General features: G+C 42.5%; 1 protein-coding gene across 7 annotated transcripts in view; it reads left to right on the top strand.

Annotated features, from left to right (window-relative positions):
- CEP128 (centrosomal protein 128) overlaps positions 1–24,883 on the top strand; it is a 446,273-nt gene that overhangs the window by 348,519 nt on the left and 72,871 nt on the right. Inside the window, exon 20 of one of the 7 annotated variants that reach the window (XM_073349340.2) lies at positions 1,613–1,705. The exons of the other annotated variants lie outside the window; for them this stretch is intronic. Coding sequence (XP_073205441.2) covers positions 1,613–1,642 — 30 coding nt within the window. The 3' untranslated portion in view covers positions 1,643–1,705. Of the gene's footprint in view, positions 1–1,612; positions 1,706–24,883 lie in introns of those variants that run through there. 7 annotated transcript variants of the gene reach the window in all.

Here is a 24,883-nt window from a genome sequence, read left to right as displayed (position 1 = left end):
ATGAAATGTCCATTCAAATAAATGAAGCATTGGAGTGTGCCAGGTATGGTTGAATTTCCTATGGCAAACCCTTGCTAGATGTACAGAATTTAGTATGTCATCCAGCAGTGAAGTGGTTAACTTTATTAGCACTTAGTGGTTTACATTAGTCTTCAAAGCTCACATTTTTTAACCTTAGACCCAGCACTGGAATACTATTGAAGCATACTGTAACAGTCACAGAAGGCATGCATTCCTTTGAACTCAAAAGGAATAGGAAGGCAAGAAATAAACTAGTATGGCTAAATGATGAGGTTCAAGAGGTTTATTCAAGCAAAGCAGGTGTCTTTCAGAAAATAAAAATCAAACCCATATGAAAACATTTGAGAGGAGCAAAAAGTACACCAGGCAACATGTAGTATGGAAGTTAAAGGGCTAAAATAAAACGTGAAAAGCAAATAGTCATAAATATAAAAAACAAATAAGACATAATTAACTATGTTAGAAACAGGAATATTGTGAAAGAAGCTCTAGGTCTGTTGCATTAAAAGGTAGTAAAAGGAGCAATGAAGAAGAATAAGGCTATTGTGGAGAAGCTAAAGACTTCTCTGCATAAATTTTTCCCACGGGGTAGTTAAGATATCTACTCTTTTTGGATTGCAAAGATGAGGTACAGTCAGAGGTTGAGAAGTCAAAAGTAGTAGTACAGAATCAAATTGTTAAATTAAGCAACAAGGTACCAGGCCCATATAGTACACCCAAGAGTTCTGAAGGATTTATGAATTAAGTGTCTGAACTCCAAAATTATCTTTTGACTCTTGAGCTTTACTAAGTTTTATACTTTTGTTGTTAACTTTATTCAGTGGCTCACAGTAAACAGGATAGTACCAGTGCTGGTCCTTTTCAGATTTTGTGACAGGTACACTAGCCTCTTCACGTTTTACCTTGATGCCAAGCTACTGTGCTGTGCCTTCATGATTCTCCTGCCCACTTATTTTTCATTTTCATTTTCTTGGACTGCAATAGATACTCCAAACTGTAGTGTCTTTTGAACAAGTCAAGTTCCATTGTGCGTAGGAGAATGCACAGTTAAAAGGGAGGTTTTGGACAATAAAGCCAAGATCTTTAGAAGGTGGTATTTTTATTGATAAACTGGAACAGTTGCCTGAAGAGATTGGGAAACAATAAAAATGTAAAATAATAATAAATTGTAACAACACATGTCAGGGTGTCTTTAAAACACAACCGTACAATTATTAAACTCTTCATTGCAGCTTGGGATTCTTGTTCATTTTTTGTGTCATTAGTTTTATCCCCGGTGTTTCGTTTCTTGCATCTACAATAGTTGTCTATTCTCTTTAGTAGTAAGAAGAAAAGGAGTACTTGTGGCACCTTAGAGACTAACCAATTTATTTTGAAAGCTCATGCTCAAATAAATTGGTTAGTCTCTAAGGTGCCACAAGTACTCCTTTTCTTTTTGCGAATACAGACTAACACGGCTGTTACTCTGAAACCTCTCTTTAGTAGTGTTATTGTTTTTAAATTTAAATGTTTTGTAAAGTATCATAGTTCCATTTGCTTAAGGGTTTATGAACTAATCAAACAGCTAAATCCCTTCTCCAACCCACTTCAGATCAACTGGGGCATTGAAAAAATGACTTGAGGGGAGCATTTCCTAATTCAGCATAGCAGCATGAGTGCAAATGGACCCTTGGAGTTGCTTTTCCTTTTCAGACAGATCAAGGCAATGAAAACTTCCTACAGAATCTTCCAGTCTGACTGCATGTCTGATCTTGATTTACAATATTTATCTTTGCAAAGTCAGTGCCTGGGAAGCACTGCTGAGGGGTCATAGTGCTGCCTAATTGTTAAAGAAGCCAAGCCATTGGTGGTACTCAGCAGTTGTTTACTAAATGTCTGGAAAAATCTATTCATGTTTAAAAAAGGTTTGTTAATCCTTTGTGCTGGTGGAGATCTTTGTTCTAACTTTATTTGATATAGCAACATGACTTTTTTAAAATGCATATTTTTCCCATAAACATACAACAAAATAGAAATGTACAAAAAGAGCAGATTAGACAAAGCACTTTGTGTTGTGAAAACAATTTTCCTCCTCTTCCTTTTCCTCCTGGGCTAGAATCCAACCTCTAATGTCAGGCTCGGCCCATACTACCAGGATTTTTTTATCCACTCTGAACAATTTATTCATGTAGAGACCATAGAGAATTAACCATTAATTACATATAGGAAGGCCACCATGGATTTCTCAGAATTCAGGTTCTAGTTTCCAGCCCTCAGTCTAGCTTTGTAGCTTCATTTGCAGGAATTGGCATGTTATATTAAATTATTACTGAGCCAGGCAAGATAACAAGGTGTCCTGTGCTTTTAAAAAAAAAAGAAAGAAAGAAAGAAACATGCATTCCTAGTAGCTGACTGATAATGAAGTTATAAAGCCTCGGTTTTTTCACCTTGCTATAAAAATGAAGACCATAAGCTCTAGGGATGGGGCAAATATTGAGATAAACTAGCTGACTGAGATCATGAGACTATTATTTTATCCCCACTAGTATAGAGAGTGGAAGTATTGCAGATGCAATGGTCTTAATTTTTTGAGAGACCGACACAAGCCCAGGCTGTTCTCATCATTCCTTCATAACCATCCAAGATACAACAACATTATGGGAGCCTTTGGAGAACTGACAGGAGGATATGTGTCATGTAGGCAGAGTTCGGAAAGGGCTGAAACTTAGAGGGAAAAAAGCTGGGTGAAAAATTAATGATCTCATTTTAATAGTTTACAGAGAAGCTCACTAGACTTGGGCTCTGGATTGTGAAGGAGAGCAAATTCCAGAAACAGGGTCAATTCTATCTGGCCTTGGAAAGTTTTACTTTAGAATCTGGTTTCAGAGTAGCAGCCGTGTTAGTCTGTATTCGCAAAAAGAAAAGGAGTACTTGTGGCACCTTAGAGACTAACAAATTTCTTTGAGCATAAGCTTTCGTGAGCTACAGCTCACTTCATGGGATGCATTCAGTGGAAAATACAGTGGGGAGATTTATATACATAGAGAACATGAAACAATGGGTGTTACCATACACACTGTAAGGAGAGTTATCACTTAAGGTGAGCTATTACCAGCAGGAGAGCGGGGGGAACCTTTTGTAGTGATAATCAAGGTGGGCCATTTCCAGCAGTTGACGAGAACGTCTGAGGAACAGTGGGTGGTGCGGGGGGAATAAACATGGGGAAATAGTTTTACTTTGTGTAATGACCCATCCACTCCCAGTCTCTATTCAAGCCTAAGTTAATTGTATCCAGTTTGCAAATTAATTCCAATTCAGCAGTCTCTCGTTGGAGTCTGTTTCTGAAGTTTTTTTGTTGAAGAATTGCAACTTTTAGGTCTGTAATCGAGTGACCAAAGAGATTGAAGTGTTCTCCAACTGTTTTTCGAATGTTATAATGCTTGACGTCTGATTTGTGTCCGTTTATTCTTTTACGTAGCGACTGTCTGGTTTGACCAATGTACATGGCAGAGGGGCATTGCTGGCACATGATGGCATATATCACATTGGTAGATGTGCAGGTGAACGAGCCTCTGACGGTGTGGCTGATGTGATTAGGCCTACGATGGTGTCCTCTAAATAGATATGTGGACACAGTTGGCAACGGGCTTTGTTGCCAACTAGACCATTTGCTCAAGAAACTCCCTGAAAAAGCACAAGAACAAATCCGCACAGACACACCCCTGGAACCTCGACCAGGGGTATTCTATCTGCTACCCAAGATCCATAAACCTGGAAATCCTGGATGCCCGATCATCTCAGGCATTGGCACCCTGAAAACAGGATTGTCTGGCTGTGTAGACTCCCTCCTCAGGCCCTACGCTACCAGCACTCCCAGCTATCTTCGAGACACCACTGACTGCCTGAGGAAACTACAATCCATCGGTGATCTTCCTGAAAACACCATCCTAGCCACTATGGATGTAGAAGCCCTCTGCACCAACATTCCACACAAAGATGGACTACAAGCCATCAGGAACAGTATCCCCGATAATGTCACGGCAAACCTGGTGGCTGAACTTTGTGACTTTGTCCTCACCCATAACTATTTCACATTTGGGGACAATGTATACCTTCAAATCAGCGGCACTGCTATGGGTACCCGCATGGCCCCACAGTATGCCAACATTTTTATGGCTGACTTAGAACAATGCTTCATCAGCTCTCGTCCCCTAAGGCCCCTACTCTACTTGTGCTACACTGATAACATCTTCATCATTTGGACCCATGGAAAAGAAGCCCTTGAGGAATTCCACCATGATTTCAACAATTTCCATCCCACCATCAATCTCAGCCTGGACCAGTCCACACAAGAGATACACTTCCTGGACACTATGGTGCTAATAAGCGATGGTCACATAAACACCACCCTAAACCGGAAACCTACTGACCGCTATTCCTACCTACATCCCTCCAGCTTTCACCCTGACCACACCACACGATCCATTGTCTACAGCCAAGCTCTACGATACAACCGCATTTGCTCCAACCCCTCAGACAGAGACAAACACCTACCAGATCTCTATCAAGCATTCTTACAACTACAATACCCACCTGCTGAAGTGAAGAAACAGATTGACAGAGCCAAAAGAGTAACCAGAAGTCACCTACTACAGGATAGGCCCAACAAAGAAAATAACAGAACGCCACTCGCCATCACCTTCAGCCCCCAACTAAAACCTCTCCAACGCATCATCAAGGATATACAACCTATCCTGAAGGACGACCCATCACTCTCATAGATCTTGGGAGACAGGCCAGTCCTTGCTTACAGACAGCCCCTCTACCTGAAGTAAATACTCACCAGCAACCATACACCAGAACCACTAACCCAGGAACCTATCCTTGTAACAAAGCCCGTTGCCAACTGTGTCCACATATCTATTCAGGGGACACCATCATAGGACCTAATCACATCAGCCACACTATCAGAGGCTTGTTCACCTGCACATCTACCAATGTGTTCCTCAGATGTTCTCGTCAACTGCTGGAAATGGCCCACCTTGATTATCACTACAAAAGGTTCCCCCTTCCCCCTCCCCACCCCCCCTCTGCCCTCGTGCTGGTAATAGCTCACCTTAAGTGATCACTCTCCTTACAGTGTGTGTGGTAACACCCATTGTTTCATGTTCTCTATGTATATAAATCTCCCCACTGTATTTTCCACTGAATGCATCCCATGAAGTGAGCTGTATCTCACGAAAGCTTATGCTCAAAGAAATTTGTTAGTCTCTAAGGTGCCACAAGTACTCCTTTACTTTAGGATCTGATCCTCTAGCCTAGTCATTTTAATTGTGTATGTTGTTATTCACGTCCTCTCTTAGACTCTGGTGTAGAGTTTGTTTGTGCTATTAAATAGTTGCTCTAGTTTCACAAAAGATATGACTGTCCTTTAGAGATAGATGGAGTGATTTCCATATAGTACATGATTTGTGAAGGGCTCATGGATCCTTTGTAATGATGGGTGCTATATTATCAATAACAAAATGGTTACCATCTACAAGTGTTTAAAAGGTATAGACAGAGAGAAGGCAGTGAAATAATTTAGGGTAGCATAAAGGAACAGAACTAAAAATATTTGAATGATATTAAGCAAAAGTAAATTTGAACAAAATCCTGGGGAAAAATTCTAAACACTGAGATCTAGGAGACTGTGGCACAGTCTGTCGAGGCTGGTGGTAGGTTCCCTGTTATTTGTAATTTAAAATTGAACTAGACAAAGTTATGGGGAACATACTGAGGAAATAAACTTTCATTGGTTTGGAGGTGGACTAGATGTCCTAATAGGTCTCTTAATCTCCAATTTTGATGAAGGTGAAAAGGCTAAATCTAACTTTAGGATGTAATCTTTACCCAAGACTGAAACCTCATCATTTTGCAACATGGTCAAATAGCGCCTCAGCCAACTAGAACTGTACTTCTCAATTTACTGTGCTGGGAGATCTCAGGAGCGCAGAGAGATGAGGATAGTAAAACACCTTTTCACTTTAAGTTTTAGTGGTGGTTAAATTTTATCACTCTATTTTACCTGAAGTTTGTAGCTTAATTTTGAACCCAAATTTATTACAAATAAGCCTGAAAATAAGATGCCCTGAGAATAATGTATCCTTCAGCTAATAATACTGAAGTTCAGCAACTGAATCATCTTCTGTGAAAGTATCAAACAGAAGCTCAATTTCAATGTCTCTTTGACTCATCAGAATAACAGATGATAGTAGAGGGTGTCTCCCTGGATAGTGACAGGATGTCTTCAATAAATGATAAATTACAGGGTTCCCCTGCTGCTTAGGGGAAATATTATTCTGTTATAGTATGGATTACTCTGCATATGAATAGTGAATTTTTTAAGCTAAACATTTACTTGGAGAATTAGTACAGTTGTCCTAATATTTACTCTCAGAACCATCCTTGTATTTCAGAAGTAGATGGAACGCACCTATATCTCCAGATATTATCGTGTGCACACTTGAAGGACGTTGAACTATATTGATAGGTTTCAGAGTAGCAGCCATGTTAGTCTGTAGCCACAAAAAGAACAGGAGAACTTGTGGCACTTTAGAGACTAACAAATTTATTAGAGCATAAGCTTTCGTGAGCTACAGCTCACTTCATCGGATGCGTAGAATGGAACATACAGTAAGATATAGATATATACACATACACACACACACACACACACACACACACACACACACACACATACAGATAAGTTGGAAGTTACCATACAAACTGTGAGAGGCTAATTAGTTAAGATGAGCTATTATCAGCAGGAGAAAAAAACTTTTGTAGTGATAATCAAGATGACCCATTTAGACAGTTGACAAGAAGGTGTGAGGATACTTAACATGGGAAAATAGATTCAATATGTGTAATGACCCAGCCACTCCCAGTCTCTATTCAAACCCAAGTTAATGGTATCTAGTTTGCATATTAATTCAAGCTCAGCAATTTCTCCTCAGAATCTGATTTTGAAGCTTTGTCCTCACCCACAACTATTTCACATTTGGGAACAATATATACCCTCAAGTCAGCGGCACTGCTATGGGTACCTACGTGGCCCCACAGTATGCTAACATTTTTATTGTTGACTTAGAACAACACTTCCTTAGCTCTCGTACCCTAACACCCCTAGTCTACTTGCACTACATTGATGACATCTTCATCATCTGGACCCATGGAAAAGAAGCCCTTGAGGAATTCCACCATGATTTCAACAATTTCGATCCCATCATCAACCTCAGCCTAGACCAATCCACACAGGTGGTCCATTTCCTGGACACTATATATCTTACTATATGTTTCATTCTGTTCATCCGATGAAGGGAGCTGTAGCTCACGAAAGCTTATGCTCTAATAAATTTGTTAGTCTCTAAGGTGCCACAAATATTGAACTATACTGTTTGTTGATGCTGATTAATAGAGCAATATGGAATGTCATCCATTTTAAGGACCAATCCAGCAAACACTCATGCATGTGCTTAACATGTGAGTTGTTTCCTTGAAGTCAAATGCTGGACTGTGGTGTTCATACATCATCCTAGCTGTTCATAACTCTTCCAGACAAAAGATACAGTCTCTGCCCAAAGAGTTTAGAACCTTGGGACCAGATCCTGCAAAGAGTTATGACCCTATTCATTTAGTGCCTGGTACAGTGGCCGTTTAAATCAATGAGACAACTGACTTCAATTGACAGTGTGTCAGTTTGATAGTTGTTGTTTATTATTTGTATTACAGTAGCATCTACAGTCCCCAACTGAGATTGGGTTTTTGTTGTACTAGGCACCTTACAAAGAATAAGTGTCAGTCTCTGCCCCAGATTGTTTGCCATCTAAATAGACAAGACAGACAAAGGGTGGGAGGGGAAATAGAGTCACAAAGAGGTGAAGTGACTTGCTCAAGGTTACATAGCAAGTTAGTGGCAGAGCTGGGAATAGTAGAACCCAGGTCTCCTGACTACCAATGCTTTATTCACTAGCTCACACTTCCTTCCTCTCATAATATGAATCCCATTGATATCTGTGGGACAGCATGAAGGTAACTGGATCATTCCTTAAGCTAGATGTGATACAAAAAGAGACAACAACAAATAAGTGAGTTAGGCAAGGGAGGGAAAAGGTTTAAACAGAATAGAACTGTGATATTATCTGTGTTTACAGGACGTGCATAAAAATAATTCTACTGGGTAGTGTTTCCTTAGTTAAAATTTTAAAATATTTTAAATTCTGTTTGTATTAATTTGGCAAAGAAATATGGGTCAGCCTTGGATAGAGGCTCAAAAGAAGAACGCTGGAATATGCAGCATGGAAGTATAGACAAGAAACGTCCTACATAAATTATACAGGTCTACAAAAGCAAATATTATTCATGTCATAATGACTTTCTGTTCTAGAAATTTCTTGTTTGGTGTATAATTCTGGGTTGCTTTTGGAGAGCGAACATAGTCATTGTCTCTAATCTAGAACATGTTCATATTCAAACTGCTCTCTTCAGCAGGTAGAAAAGGTTCTATATCAAATTTGTAGATGTTTGAAAAAAACAAACATGGAATAATCCTAATAGTCTCAGCTTAAAGTGTTCTTGAAAGGCTCTGTCCCCCTTCACTACACGGGATAGGAGGAAGTTAACTCTGTGACGTTAATACTGTGCTTCTCTTCTGCTTAATCCTGCAGAAGTTCCTCTGCCCGCTTTCTGTGAGGTCAGCGCTTAGTTGTTGTTAGGTGGGCATGCCACAGAGCATCCTTGTGGAGGGAGGCACTTGCCCCACCTCTGTTCCCCAACCATTGAGCATTTCTTCACTGAATATAATGCTGACTAGTCAACATTATCTCTCATGGGTTCTTCCTCCATATGGGTAAACTCCATCTTAAAGGTGGGTGGCCTCAGAGCAGCCAGTGACAAGGGAGGACTGTGCAGCACAGATCCAGAAATCACTGTACTGCTATGGAGGAGGGAAGTCAGGGAGGCCCTGGGATTCTATGCTAGTGCTGCTACCCCAAGTGGAAGTTTCATGATCATGTGGTTGGAAGAGACCTTCAGGAGGTCATCTAGTCCAGTCCCCTGCTCAAAGCAGGACAAATCCCCAAGTAAATCATCCCAGCCAGTGCTGTGTCAAGCCTGACCTTAAAAACCTCTAAGGTCGGAGATTCCACCACCTCCCTAGGTAACCCATTCCAGTGCTTCACCACCCTCCTAGTGAAACAGTTTTTCCTAATATCCAACATAAAGCTCCCCCACTGCAACTTGAGACCATTACTCCTTGTTCTGTCATCTGCTGCCACTGACAACAGTCTAGTTCCATCCTCTTTGGAAACCCCTTTCAGGTAGTTGAAAGCAGCTATCAGATCCCTGTGATGGTGCACCCCATAAGGCTTTATGGAAATATGCTTATGAAGGTATATATGACATAACTGAAATATGTTTTATGCTCCATATGCCATTGTGACATATCTCTGTAAAGGTTATGATCTACTGAATCTATTCATCCTATTTGTATTTAGGTATCATTTTTGTATTCAAAGTTATGAATATTGGCTCTGTACTTGCTTGATTTGTAAGTAGCCTTAGTAAGCATTTGGTCAGCTTCTTGAGAAAGCAATGTGCAAGTTAAATGCCCAATCAAGAAGCACTTAACGGACAATGGATCTTGAAGATGCTAATCCACATATGAGCTTTCCCAGGAATGTGACTTGGCTGGTAAGAAACTCAGTCATACATGGACATGTGACTTGCCCATGTGACTCCAAAACTCCATTTTGTAGCTGGATTCTACACGGGGGAAGGAGGGGTGTCCACCCACAGGAAAAAGTCTATTTAAACCCCTGGGAGACCCGTCCATTTTGTCTTCAGCTTGCTCAAGAGATAGCCTCTCCACCCGCAAGGATACCTGAAGGAAACTGGAACAAAGGACAGTAACTACAGGGGGTGTGAGTGATTGCTGGTCTCAGACTAGAAGGAGACTAGTTTGTAAAAGGAAGCTTGCTGGGTGAGGTTTTTATCTGTATTCAGTTTTCTTGGACATAGACTTGCGTGTTCTACTTTATTTTGCTTGGTAATTCACTTTGTTCTGTCTGTCACTACTTGGAACCTCTTGAATCCTACTTTCTGTATTTAATAAAATGAGTTTTTACTTAATTAATTAACCCAGAGTATGTATTAATACCTGCAGGGGAGGGGGCAAACAGCTGTGCATATCTCTCTATCAGTGTTATAGAGGGCGAACAATTTATGAGTTTACCCTGTATAAGCTTTATACAGAGTAAAACAGATTTATTTGGGGTTTGGACCCCAATGGGAGTTGGGCAGCTGAGTGTTAAAGATGGGAACACTTCTTAAGTTGCTTTCAGTTAAGTCTGCAGTTTTGGGGCATGTGGTTCAGACCCTGGGTCTGTCGGAGCAGACTGGCATGTCTGGCTTAGCAAGACAGGGTGCTGGAGTCCCAAGCTGGCAGGGAAAGCAGGGGCAGAAGTAGTCTTGGAACATCAGTTGGCAACCCCAAGAGGGTTTCTATGATCCAATCCGTCACAATCCCCCCTCATTCTTCTTTTCTGCAGATTAAATAATCCCAGTTCCCTCAGCCTCTCCTTTTAAGTGATGTGCTCCAGCCCCCTAATCATTTTTGTTTCCCTCCGCTGGACTCTTTCCAATTTTTCCACATCCTTCTTGTAGTGTGGAGGAGTATTCCCCATAGACCTAAGGAAATCAATGGATTTTAGTGGGCCTTGACTTCTGCTCATTCTGCTATGGTGAGATGGGCATGAGGAGGTAAACACCACCCCATTGTCAAAAAATTTGCAGGAAATGGAATGAGTTGAAACTAAGGTTTTTTTTATCCCCCAGCAAAGTTCTTCCCATTTAGGGAATGATTTGTTTACAAGTACTCAGCTGAGAGAATCAGAAGGTAACCAATATTCCTGCTGTAAATACAAATAGTTACACTTCGTGCTTTTTATGTTTACTAATCTACAAGGCCATCAGCTGAAAAGTATGAAGGACAGAGGAAAAATAGTTTGCAGTGTTGTAGGTGTGTTATACCCAGAATATTCGAGAGACAAGGTGGGTGAGGTAATATCTTTTATTGGACCAGCTTCTATTGGTGGAAATGATGGGCTTTAGAGCTATACAGAACTCTTCTTCAGTTAGCCCAGTTTTGTTGGGGCCATCGCATGAAATTTGCATCTGTTAGGTTGGATTTGCTCCACTAGGAAAGGAAAATATCATCCTGTGTGTTTGGACTGTGACTAACATGATAGGGCCAAAAGTCTGTTATTCGTAATAGTTTGCTTAGCAGATGAAGTGAATCTTTGCAGGCACATATCACTATTTGAATCCAAGAAGCACATTGAAGAATTGCCTAGTTCTTCAAGAGTTTGCTCATGTTGATGCCATGTTAGGCGTGTGCATGTGCCATGTGCACCATCGCCGGAGATTTTCCCCCTAGTAGTATCCGTAGGGCCGGATAGTGCCCCCTGGAGGCCTGCGCTCATGTACCGGTATAAGGGCTGCCTCCAGTCCCGTGCCCTTTCAGTTCCTTCTTATCACCCTTGACGGTTGCTGGAACAGCCTTCTCTTCCTTGCGTTTTCAAGCCTTCTCTGATGGTTTACAGATTCAGATGTGGCTTGCATTGGTCTACTCACCGAGCAAGCACCATTTGGACTCAATTCTCAGCATTCCAGAATCAGTTCTGGCTTCTTGACATGGTGGTTAGACCCAGTCTCGGTTCTATCCAGAGTGCCTTTTGAGTTCCTGCAGCCATCGATAATGTTGGTGTCCAACGCATCAGACCTGGGGTGGGAAGCCCACCTTGGCAAACTCAGGACCCAAGGTCTCTGGTCAGAGGACGAACTATCCTTACACATAAATGTGAAGGAACTCAGGGCAATTCTGGTGGCCTGTGAAGTATTCCTTGCCCAGTTCTCAGGCAAAAGTGTGCAAGTATTTCCGGACAAAACAGTATCAATGTTTTATGTCAACAAATAGGGAGGTGCCTGCTCCATGGTCCTCTGCCCAGAGCCCTCGGGCTGTGGGATTTCTGCATGAAGCATTCCATTCACCGAGAGGCATTGCATCTCCCTGGGAAGTTGAACGTTTTAGTGGATTGCCTCAGCAGGTCCTTCTCCTCTTCTCCTCTTGGATTCAAATAGTGATATGTGCCTGCAAAGATTCACTTCATCTGCTAACCAGTCCACCCAGAGGTCATCAGTGTCATCTTCCAGAGGTTGGGAATGCTCTAGGTGGACCTGTTCACCACCACAGAGAGCAGGAAGTATCGCTGCTTTTCCTGAGGCTCTCTCTCCGATGCCTTCCTACGGTCATGTCGGACAGCCTTCTGTATGCTTTCCCTCTGATCCCCCTGGTTCACAAGGTCCTCCTGAAGATTAAAGGGGATAAGGCGAAGGTCATCCTGATGTCCCCAGCATGGTGTCAGCAGCATTGGTTCGGCATGCTCCTAGACTTCTCAGTCGCAGCCCGGTGGACGCTCCCTCTCAGACCAGACTTGATCTTGCAGGATGATGGGCGACTCCTCCATCTGAACTTCACAGGTCTACACTTGTGATAAATGAACGGGGGAGGTAGCTCCCTTTTATGGACAGCCAGCCAGTTAGCTATAAAGTCCCTCTTGGTGGCTGTTCTCTGCTTGCTTTACCTGTAAAGGGTTTAAAAAGTCCCCCAGTAAAGGAAAGGGAGTGGGCACCTGACCAAAAGAGCCAATGGGAGGGCTAGAACTTTTTTAAATTGGGGAAAAAAAACTTCCCTTTGTCTGTTGTTGTTGTGGTTCTCTGGAGAGAGGAGAACAGGGAGCATTTATGCTGTGAGAAGCTTAAGCCAGATATGAAAAATCATCAGATCATACCTAGAAATTGCTTACCTGAAACCCCAGATATGTAAGTAAATTTGGTAATGTCTAGAAAGACACGATTAGGTTTATTTCTGTTTATCTCGAATTGGCTTGTGGACTCCTCTGTGCTAACCCAAAATGCTTTTTGATTTGCTTGTAACCTTTAAGCTGGACCTCAAGAAGGTTATTCTTGATGTTTAAATTTTGTAAGTGGGTTTTTTAAATCTAGCAAAAGCCTAAGTTCCAGTTGTATTTTCTTTCTTTTTGTTTTTAATAAAATTTACCTTTTTTAAGAATAGGATTGAATTTTTGGTGTCCTAAGAGGTTTGTGCATATGCTGTGAAATTAGCTGGTGACAACAGCTGATATCCTTTGTTTTTCTTTCTCAGCTCTTCCCCAAAGTAGGGGTGAAAGGGCTTGAGGGGACCCCACAGGAAGGAATTCACAAGTGTGCCTTTCTGGTTTCAAAAGGGTTTTTTGCGTTTGGGTGGTGGCAGCAAAAATGTAACCTTGGGAGTTTAATACAAGCCTGGAATGGCCAGTATTACTTTTAGAAACCTTGAGGACCCCCACCTTCTGCACTCGAAATACCAGAGTGGGGAATCAGCCTTGACAGCACTTGACAGCATGGTTGCTGCATGGCTAAATCCCGAGAAGAGAGCATTCCCGGAGCAGGTCCAGCAGGTTTTGCTAGGTAGCAGAAAGTCCTCTACACGGCCAAGTGGAAACACTTCACTTGCTGGGCAACCAAGTGGGGCCTTTGCCTGGTGCAGGTGTCCATGCAGTCCATCCTAGAGTATCTCCTTCATCTGAAGCACCAAGGTCTTTCACTGTCTTCAGTTAAGGTCCACTTGGCAGCTATCTCAGTGTTCCATCGCCCGATCCAAGGCAGATCTTCATCCAGCAGCTGATGAGCAGATTCATTAAAGGGTTGGAGAGGCTCTAACCACAGGTTTGTGACCCAATCCCACTTTGGGATTTAAATCTGGTCCTGTCCAGGCTCACGGGGCCACCTTTCGAGTCCTTGGCATCTTTCTCCCTGCTGCTGCTCTTGTGGAAGGTTGCTTTCCTGGTAGCTATCACTTTAGCCAGAAGTGTTTCAGAACTTCAAGCTTTGACCTCGGAACCTCCCTATACTGTTTTCTTCAAAGATAAGGTCCAACTGCGTCCCAACCTAGCCGTTCTATCCAAAGTGGTGTCGCAGTTTCACATCAATCAAGACATCTTTCTGCCTGTCTTCTTCCTGAAACTGCCCAAAACGGAAGAATGGTGTCTGCATTCTCTGGATGTTAGAAGGGCCCTACCTGTTTTTATTGGCAGGACAAGACCCTTCCACAAATCAGCGTAGCTTTTTGTTGCTGTCGTGGATAGAATGAAAGGTCTCCCCAGAGGATCTTGTCCTGGATCATGGCCAGCATCCAGACCTGCTATGAACAGGCAAAGGCCCCTCCTCTGGCCATCGTGAAGATCCATTCAATGAGAGCACAAGCGTATTCAGCAGTTTTCCTGGTGCAAATACCAATGCCAGGCATCTGCAGGGCAGCGACATAGTCATCAAGCCACACATTCACATCCCATTATTTGGTCACCCAACAGGCCAGAGATTATGCCAGTTTCGAGAGCTGTGTTACAATCAGCATGCCCCTGAACTCCTAGCCCACCTCCGGGTGTATTGCTTGTGGGTCACCTAACATGGAATAGACATGAGCAAGCACTCAAAAAGAAAAAAAACGGTTACCTACCTTTTGTACCTACCATTTGTTCTTCGAGATGTGTTGCTCATGTACATTCCATGACCCACCCTCCTATCTCCCCATCAGAATTGACGGCAAGAAGGAAATGGAAGGGAGCGAGGCCAGTGGCGCCCCTTATACCAGTGCACGAGTGCAGGCCTTTAGGAGACACTCAAGCCGGCCCTCCAGATACCACTAGGGGAAGAATCTCTGGCAATGCTGTACGTGGCATGCGCACACACTTAACATGGAATGGACATGAGCAACACATCTCGAAGAACAACAATTACGAACGGTAGATAACTGTTTTTTCCTAGGTGGCAGCTGTGTGTAGTATGTGCAGTGCTTTGATGCAAAATAAAATAAAATGAATACATAGAAGAGAAAAACTGATAACTGTTACATAAGAGTTGTGGTTCCTCTAAATCGTTATGATACACAATACATGGTTCAGCTTGCCACCAAATGCAACATATTTTGGGGGTGGTATAGATACAGTTGGAGCAGTTTCCAGCTTGGAAAGCCAGGATATGATGTTTGCACAGGTGTCAAGGAATCAGCCCTAGAGGTGTTGAGGAGCTGCCATCTGCTCTGTCATTGAGAAAATTATAGGAATATTTTTAGATGTAATTTTGTGTTAATGTAAAAGGTGAGTTTGTCAATTTGAATATGTGAAACACCTGTACTGCTCATGCCCAAGTCCTCTGTGTCAAATCTCTTCATAAATTACACCGTAATCATTGAAAAATTATGTTTGAAGAAATTTTCAAAGATTATTCAACAGCCAAATACCTCGTAGTTCAAAACTAGAGGCATACATCTAATTTTAAAATGTAAATCCTTTTGAAAATATTGTTTATTTTCCAATATTGGGGTCATCCTACTACCACTGTCCCCATGCAAAAGCTACTTTTTGCTTGGCAGTCCTCATTTTAAATTAGACCATGTCTAAGCTACAGAGTTAAGTCCACTTAAGTTACGTCAGCTATCATAAACCACTGTAATTACAACGCTTGTGCGTGTTCACACAATGTTCCTTATGGCAGCGGAGCACATCCACAGTCGGTGCTTTAGCACCAACAGAGAGAGCAGTGCACCGAGGGTAGCTAGCCCACTGTACAAATCACGATCTTTTGCTTCTAGGAGTTCTGGGAATGGATTGCAGTGTATCATGAGGGCAGAGGTGCTCCGCCGGTATGTAGGAGCTGGCCCTCAAAGGCACATCTGCAGAAGCAAAAGAAACAATACAAAGAGTCAGTACTGTGAGTGCACTCACAGCCTTGAATCATAAAAGTTACATTTACCTCTTTCTCACTTTCCCTTGGCAAGCACGGAGCACGGTGAAAGCCATAAATATGGTGAGTTTGGCCCAGGCGGGGAAGGTGCAAAATAGAACAAAGGGTGTGGGTGATTTCAGAGGGGGATCACAACAAGCGTCTCGTGACACTATTCTGAATACTTGCACTGTTTTCCATAGGTGAGTGTGATCAAAGCTGATATCTCATTACTGAGGGTAAACAAGGATGCAAAGGTGCATCTCTGCATGCATGCGGCTTCAGATCGGGTCCATTTGATTCCTACTTTGATTCCTGCAGAAGTAGTTGCCGATTGACACAGCAATGTTTCCTACAGCAGGGAAGAAAAAAAGCAGCTCTTCCAAGGAACCTTTGGCAGAGGATTGCAGAGTACTTTTAAGAAAGTTTCCTAGAGATCTCTGTGGAGGATCCTGGGAGAGCCCAGTGTGCATTAACAAACTTTACCGCAGCGTCCCCATTGCAGAGCTGCACAGGGGAATGTGAAGCAGATGCAAACAGTACCCAGTGTTATTTTCTGTCCCTTCTCCCACTTGTACCATGTAACAAAATAAAGGACACTTCTCCCTCATGTCACCGTGCAGTATTGAAGCAAAATGAGTACTTACCGGAGCTCCCTTCTCCTAGTTCAGGTGGGCAAGAGCTGGAGTACTGGGACTGGCTAGACCCCTCTGCTCACTGTGCGCCAGATGACCCTGTCGCCTGTCCCACAAACTCTTCCAACTCAACTTCCTCATCTGCCACTTCGTATTCAGGGTTGACTCCACTGACTGCTGCCTCCAGTCCTCCCAAAGTATCCCTGGGGCTCTTGGTGGTGGGAGTGGGGTTGCCGCTGAGGATGGCGTGTAGTTCCTTGTAAAAGTGGCATGTCTTTGGCACTGCACCAGAGAGATGGTTGGCCTCCTTGGCCTTCTGGTATGCCTGCCTCAGCAACTTGATCTTAGCATGGCATTGCTGTGTGTCCCTTTCATGCCCCTTCTCCTCCATGCTATGAACAATCTGCTTGTAGGTATCCGAGCTCCTACAACTGCGGCTACACTGCCTCGTCTCTCCACGGACCCAACAGATCCAACAATTCCGGTATACTCCAGGTAGGAGCATGTTTGCTGCAGAAAGCCAGCATGGTCAGCTGGGAAGAAGCAATGTGAGCTCTCCACACTGAGCAAACAGGAAGTGGAATTGCAAAAATTTCCATGGTTTTAAAGAGGGGGAAGTGCATGCCTGTGTACTTGGCTGCATGGTAGTGGAGTTGAAATTGCTGACCAAAGTGGTCATGATGGGCATTGTGGAACATTTCCCGGAGGCCACTTAGGGAGACATAAACAAACGCAGTGACTACGCTGACACTGCATCGCTCTACCTTGGTCGCAAAAAGCTCTATGCTTCTTGTCAAGGTGGTTTTATTATGTCAGTGTAGCAGGAGAGTTAAATTGGTGGGAGAAGCATTGTAGTGTGTACACCTCCACTATTTTGTCAACGAAAACTGACTTTTGTCGACAAAGCTTGTATAATGTAGACAAGGCCTTACAGAAATTGTCATCTGGATTGCCACAAACCACTCTCACAGCCTTTATTAGATATGTAAATATTCTCTTGGTGTTCCCAATCGAGATGTGGCTCATTGATGAGAAAGCTCTTGAACAAGTGTGTGCTTGTAACTACCACTGCAACTTCATAGAGGAAGTGGGCATTTCGAAATGGATGTTGTATCTTTTTTTACATTATATTTTGTTTAACTGATTTTTGTGTCACAAGTTCAAATACTAATCAGATGTCTCAGACATGCTTGCAAACCACAACCAAGACTCTGTTTAGACTAAAGTCCCAAAGGTATTAAGGCAACTTGTAAGATTCTTTTATTATTATTTGTATTATAGTGGTACCTTGATGCCTTAACTCAGTTTAGGGTCCCTTTGTCCTAGGTGCTGTATAAACAACACATAGTAAGAGGCAGTACCAGCTCTACAGAACCAAACAAGCTCAGTGTGGAAGAAATTTAGTCTTATTGTTCTGCTGATGAGCTGAAATACAGAAAGATTAAGTGACTTGCTCAAGGAAGTCGGTAGCAAACCTGAATGTCCTGAATGTCCATCCAGTGTTTTAAACACAAAACCATCCTTTCTGTTTTCAAAGGATAGCAACTTAATAATTACACTTCTGGTTTTTTTATCAACTATTATCAAAGGTAAAACCTAAGATTCCTATACCTGAAACAAAGGAGAGACATTTTTCTCTATTTTCTCAGGGTTTTTTTTTTCTTTCAGCATTTGACAGCAGTTTGTGTCGATTTCACCATTTTACTACTGTAGTTAGTAGTGTCTATTTGTTGTGGGCATTTCACACAGCTTCAAGGGAGAGAAAAATATTCTAAATTGGAAAATGTAATTCTAAAACTACAAAAATTGAGAAACACAGTAAACTTGAAATGTACTAGATTTCAAGTTTACTGTGTTTCTCTATTTTGTTCAGCCATACTGTTCGTATGGTTTCAATGTCAGCCAGTCTTACTGATATCCATTTTTACTGGCAGGAAATCAGCTATAATTTTTACACAGTTGTATTGTAATACTGTGTTTTGGATCTCAAATATGCTAATTTGCACACTTTTTTGTGCCAGTTTTCTTTTTCCTAGCTTCTTGAATATGTTTATACACATTCACTCTCTCCAGTCTTCTATGAGCAATTCTGGCATGGTTTGCACGTTTTCAAAACCACATGTCACTTGATTTTCTTGGATTTTTCACTTTAATTTGATAAAGCTGTTTTTACTGGAATATGTTGTCTATTTTTCTTTCTGCCCCTTGAAGATGTCCAAAGGAGCTATGATTGTGGTTTAAGGCAACCTGCCGACAAAAATACATGTCAGTACTGTAATGAAGGGTGCAACTACTGTACAGTGCTGATGCAAGTTAACTTTATTTCAACCCCAACATCATATAGTGGGTGTATGTGACAGGTTGGATCACAGTAACCCCCTGGGGGCTGCCACCTGATGTGCCAAGACTACTTCTGTCCTTGCTTTCCTGCCGTGGCAGCTTGGGACTTCAGTGCCCTGCCTGGTTTGAGCCAGACCCTCTAGTCTGCTGCAAATCCAGACCCAAGTCTGAACCACGTCCCCTAACAGCTGTAGGCTTAAACTGAATGCAGCTTCAGAAGTGTTCCTGTCTTTAACACTCAGATGCCCAACTCCCAATGGGGTCCAAACCCCAAATAAATCTGTTTTACCCTGTATAAAAGCTTATACAGGGTAAACTCATAAATTGTTCACCCTCTATAACACTGATAGAGAGATATGCACAGCTTCCCCCCCCCCCCCCGGTATTAATACATACTCTGGGTTAATAAGTAAAAAGTGATTTTATTAAATACAGAAAGTAGGATTTAGGTGGTTCCAAGTAACAGCAGACAGAACACAGTGAATTACCAGCAAAATAAAATAGAACATGCAAGTCTGTGTCTAATACAGTACGAAAACTGGATACAGCTAAAAACCTTACCCTCAGAGGAATTCCAGTAAGCTTCCTTTTGCAGACTAATCTCCTTCTAGTCTGGGTCCAGCAATCACACCCCTGTTGTTACTGTCCTTTGTTCCAGTGTCTTTCAGGTATCCTTGGGGGTGGAGAGGCTATATTTTGAGCCAGCTGAAGACAAAATGGAGGGGGTCTCCCAGGGGTTTGAATAGACTTTCGCTTGTGGGTGGATACCCCCTCCTCTCTCCTATGCAAAGTCCAGCTCCAAGATGGAGTTTTGGAGTCACATGGGCAAGTCACATGTCCATGCATGACTCAGTCTTTACAGGCAGCAGCCATTGTCCACATGCTACCTTGAAGAAGTCATGTAGACTTCTTATGTGGATTGGAGCCTTCCAAGATCCATTGTGCTTCTTCATTGGGCACTTAACTTGCAAAATCCTTTCTAAAGAAGCTGACCAAATGCCTTACTAAGGTTATTTAAAATCAAACAAGTATACAGCCAATATTCATAACTTTGAATACAATAATGACACATGCATACAAATAGGATGAATAGATTCACTAGATCATAACCTTTACAGAGATATGTTACATGGCATATGTAGCATAAAACATATTCCAGTTATGTCATGTATACATTCAGAAGCATATTTCCATAAAGCCTTATGGGGGGCACCGTCACAGTGTATTTCAGATGTTTTCAATGATAATAAAGGCATATAGTGCTCTGATCCCACGGAAAGATTAAAATACATTAATCTTAGTATTGTTTGATAACATCAGTGGCAACTGATATCTAGTCTTACACACTGATTTGCTAATTGATTCAGCTGTTCAGTCAATACAAATAGCCATTCCTATTAGGTTTCCTGATACAATAATTAAAAATTCTTGATGAGCTCTTTCTGCTCACTGTCATCCTGACGTAAAAAGAAATTGCTTTGATAGCAACACATACAGCAAGATCAGTTTTTGGATCCTGATCTCTTACCTTTGTTGAAGACAAATGAGCAGCATCTCTGTTCCTGCAAATACTGGGGGCCCTTCAGTCTTGTCTATGTGTCTCTGGGTATGTCTACAAATGCAGTTAAAAACATGCAGCTGGCCCATGCCAGCTGACTCGGTCTTGTGGTGCGTGAGCTAAGGAGCTGTTTAACTGCTGTGTAGATGTTCGGGCTGGTGCTGCAAACTGAGCTCTGGGACCCCAGGGCTGTCCCAGCTGCTGCTCCTGCCTCGGTGACTGTCCCAGCCTCGGCCGCTGCTCCTGCCCCAGGAATTGACCCAGCCTCGGCCGCTGTTCCTGCCCCAGGGATTGACCCAGCCCCAGGCTGCTGCTCCAGTCCCGGGCAGTGACTGCTGCTGCTGTCCTGCTGCTGCAACTGGGTGGGGGCTGACAGCTGCTCCAGCCCCACCACTGTAGCATGCTGATGCCACAGATGTCATGGAGGTCCATTCAAGTCACGGTATCTGTGACAGTATCGAATCCTTATTCATGATCTATCTGGTTAAACCAAGAACATCCAGCTCCCTGTATCTCTTTTCTGGTCACAGTCACATTGGCAAAGAGAGTCTTTGAAATCTCTGTTCTTAATAATACTTAGCTCTTATATAGTACATTTTCCAGAAGGACAAGATATGTCTGAATCATTCATAGCCAAGGTTAACTCTTCCTCTTGTACCTCAGAGGAGGAGAAATTCTTCATTCCTTTAGCCCAAAACTTTGTTTCTTTCAATTTTAACTTCATGGGCCTGAAACCATCCAAATACCACATAGTTAGGATCAAGTGCTGCATCACTTGAGCACATTCAGCTGCAGATAATCAGTTTCCAGAAAGGACCAGAGCCCACCCAGTGTGGCACGTGACAGCCTTGTGGGCAGAGAGGGCATCGCTGACTATCCGGCCACCTGTTCATCTACCAACACTTTTATAAAGCACTTCATCTTGAATTTCATTCCTCTGAGAAAAACATCCTTCAGACATCCACATGGACGCACCCTCAAAGCCCCGACCAGAGGTAGTCTATCTGCTACCCAAGATCCATAAACCTGGAAACCCTGGACGCCCCCTCATCTCAGGCATCGGCACACTTACAGCAGAATTATCTGGCTATTTGGACTCTCTCCTCAGACCCTATGCTACTAGCACTCCTAGCTTTCTTCGAGACAGCACCGACTTCCTGAGGAAACTACAATGCATTGGTGATCTTCCTGAAAACACCATCCTGGCCACCATGCATGTAGAAGCTCTTTACACCAATATTCCACATGAGGATGGACTACAAGCTGTCACAAAACAGTATCCCTGATGAGGCCACGGCACCCCTGGTGGCTGAGCTTTGTGACTTTGTCCTCACCCACAACCGTTTCAGATTTGGAGACAACTTATACCTTCAAGTCAGTGGCACTGCTATGGGTACCCTCATGGCCCCGCTGTATGCCAATATTTTTATGGCTGACTTGGAACAACGCTTCCTCAGCTCTCGTCCCCTAGCGCCCCTCCTCTACTTGCACTACATTCATGACATCTTCATCATATGGACCCACAGGAAGCAGGCCCTTGAAGAATTCCACCTGGATTTCAACAACTTCCACCCCACCATCAACCTCAGCCTGGACCAGTCCACACAAGAGATTCACTTCCTGGACACTACAGTGCAAATAAGTGATGGTCACATAAACACCACCTATACCAGAAACCTACGGACCGCTGTACTTACCTACATGCCTCCAGCTTCCATGCAGGACACATCACATGATCCATTGTCTACAGCCAAGCCCTAAGATACAACCGAATTTGCTCCAATCCCTCAGACAGAGACAAACACCTACAAGATGTTTATCAAGCATTCTTGAAACTACAATACCCACCTGGGGAAGAGAGGAAACAGATTGAAAGAGCAAGATGGGTAGCCAGAAATCACCTACTACAGGACAGGCCCAACAAGGAAAATATCAGAACACCACTGGCCATCACGTACAGCCCCCAGCTAAAACCTCCCCAGCACATTAACAACGATCTACAACCTATCCTGGAAAACGATCCCTCACTCTCACAGACCTTGGGAGGCAGGCCAGACCTCGCTTACAGACAGACCCCCAACCTGAAGCAAATACTCACCAGCAACTACACACCACACCACAGAAACACTAACCCAGGAACCAATCCCTGTAGCAAACCTTGTTGCCTATTCTGTCCCTATATCTACTCTAGCGACACCATCAGTGGACCTAACCACATCAGCCACACCATCAGAGGCTCATTCACCTGCACATCTACTAATAAGAAAAGGAGTACTTGTGGCACCTTAGAGACTAACCAATTTATTTGAGCATAAGCTTTCATGAGCTACAGCTCACTTCATCGGATGCATACTGTGGAAACTGCAGAAGACATATACACAGAGACCATGAAACAATACCTCCTCCCACCCCACTCTCCTGCTGGTAATAGCTTATCTAAAGTGATCACTCTCCTTACAATGTGTATGATAATCAAGTTGGGCCATTTCCAGCACAAATCCAGGTTTTCTCACCCTCCGCCCCCCACACACAAACTCACTCTCCTGCTGGTAATAGCCCATCCAAAGTGACCACGCTCCTTACAATGTGTATGAAAATCAAGGTGGGCCATTTCCAGCACAACCTGGATTTGTTGTGGACTACATCCACCTTGATCAAATTGGCCCTGTCAACACTGGTTCTCCACTTCTGAGGTAACTCCCTTCTCTTCATGTGTCAGTATAATAATGCCTGCGTCTGTAATTTTCACTCCATGCATCCGATGAAATGAGTTCTAGCCCACGAACGCTTATGCCCAAATAAATCTATTAGTCTTTAAGGTGCCACCGGACTCCTTGTTGTTTTTGTGGATACAGACTAACACGGCTACCCCCTGATCCTTCAGAAGGAAAGTGCTCCAACAGTAGTCCCAAAATAGATTAATTCTACCAATTTTAGGGATGGAGCAAGTTTTTCCTCTGCCTTACTTATTTCTCCTCAGAACTAATTTTTCCATGCTGCTTCCTACCTCCCAGTTTGAGATTGGAAGACAAAAACAGAACCAAAATAGAAAATTTGTTACTTGATTACTTCCTTTCTGGACTGACCTGTCCCCATTCCTTCTCCACCTGAAAAAAATTCTGTGTGTGTGTGTGTAGCTTCTTTAGTCTCTGTGTATAAAGAGAGTACAGTTAGCGCATAATTTATAAATTATGCTTAATCTACTTATAAGAATTAAGTGTTTCCTTACAACTTTGGAAACATTGATCTCGCACAGGAGCAGAAGAGGGCATAGCCAAGCCCCAGAGCGTTCATGGATGAGTCTGAACTGCTCCAGTATTTGCTAGATGAGAAGCACAGCTCATTTGTCTTGGACTAGAGGAGAGGTCAGTCCCAGAAAGAAAATCATGAGGAAACAAATATTCCATTGCATATATTATCAGTGTACTAATAGTAGATAATATCAGGGGACAAATTTAGAAAGTTCAGTGTCAAAGGTGTGTCACAAATGTTTTTCTTTTCCAAGATCATATCCAGTAGATCTTTATGGTGTCCTGGGGGTACTAATTTTCAGGGTGTCTTGTTTTATAAAGTGTTCTGGTTTGATCTATATAGTATGATAAAGTGAAGCTGTGTGGATTTTTCCCAGATAAATGGTGGTACATGAGAGACACAATAATATAGACAGAAAAACCCTCTAGGCACCTTATACAATTTTATAATTCCAAAAAACTCAAACCTCTGTCAAAACCAGTTAAGGTTGCTAAGTGAGAACAGTGTAGTTATCTATCACATCATTTATAAAATCCAAGCACTTGAAGCAGCAAATAAATAGTTACAGTAATCGTAAATATTGCACAATCCATATAATGAGAACATATTATTTAGTAATAAAGAAATGCATATTCCATCACAGCACAACAAACGTGGATCAAGGGACTGTTGGCTTCTTTTTAAAAAAGAAGTATTTGTGGCACCTTAGAGACTAACAAATTTATTTGAGCATAAGCTTTCGTCAGCTACAGCTCACTTCATCGGATGCATTCAGTGGAAAATCTTCCACTTTTTGGCTTCTTTTATATTTTATATTTTATGTTTTGTTTTTGCACTATCCAAACATTATTTTCGTAAGGATACTCTTAAGTGGGAAAATTTCAGTTGACTTATTTATCACTAGACAGGATTTTCAGGTAAAGTTCTTAACTGTTTTTGTTGATCAAAATTAGAATGTCTCTTGTGCAAATCTGCCTTATACAATGCACACCTGAAAAGATGCACATTCCTGAAATAGTGAAATTAGCCGTGCATGCAAGTGAAGCAGGCCTACTGTCTTACTCTGAATGTGCTAAGATGTGCTAAAAGAAAAACACAGCAAATGGTGTCAAACACTACACTAGAAGCTGTGTCTTTTGGTTTCACAGCTAGTGCCCAGACTGCTAGGTCACAGTGCCTGTACCAGCCTCTGAACCTCATTGTGTCTTACTTATCC

The sequence above is a fragment of the Lepidochelys kempii genome, chromosome 6 (assembly GCF_965140285.1).
Source record: "Lepidochelys kempii isolate rLepKem1 chromosome 6, rLepKem1.hap1, whole genome shotgun sequence".
Taxonomy (NCBI): domain Eukaryota; kingdom Metazoa; phylum Chordata; order Testudines; family Cheloniidae; genus Lepidochelys; species Lepidochelys kempii.
This window is presented reverse-complemented; position numbering and strand designations above follow the sequence as displayed.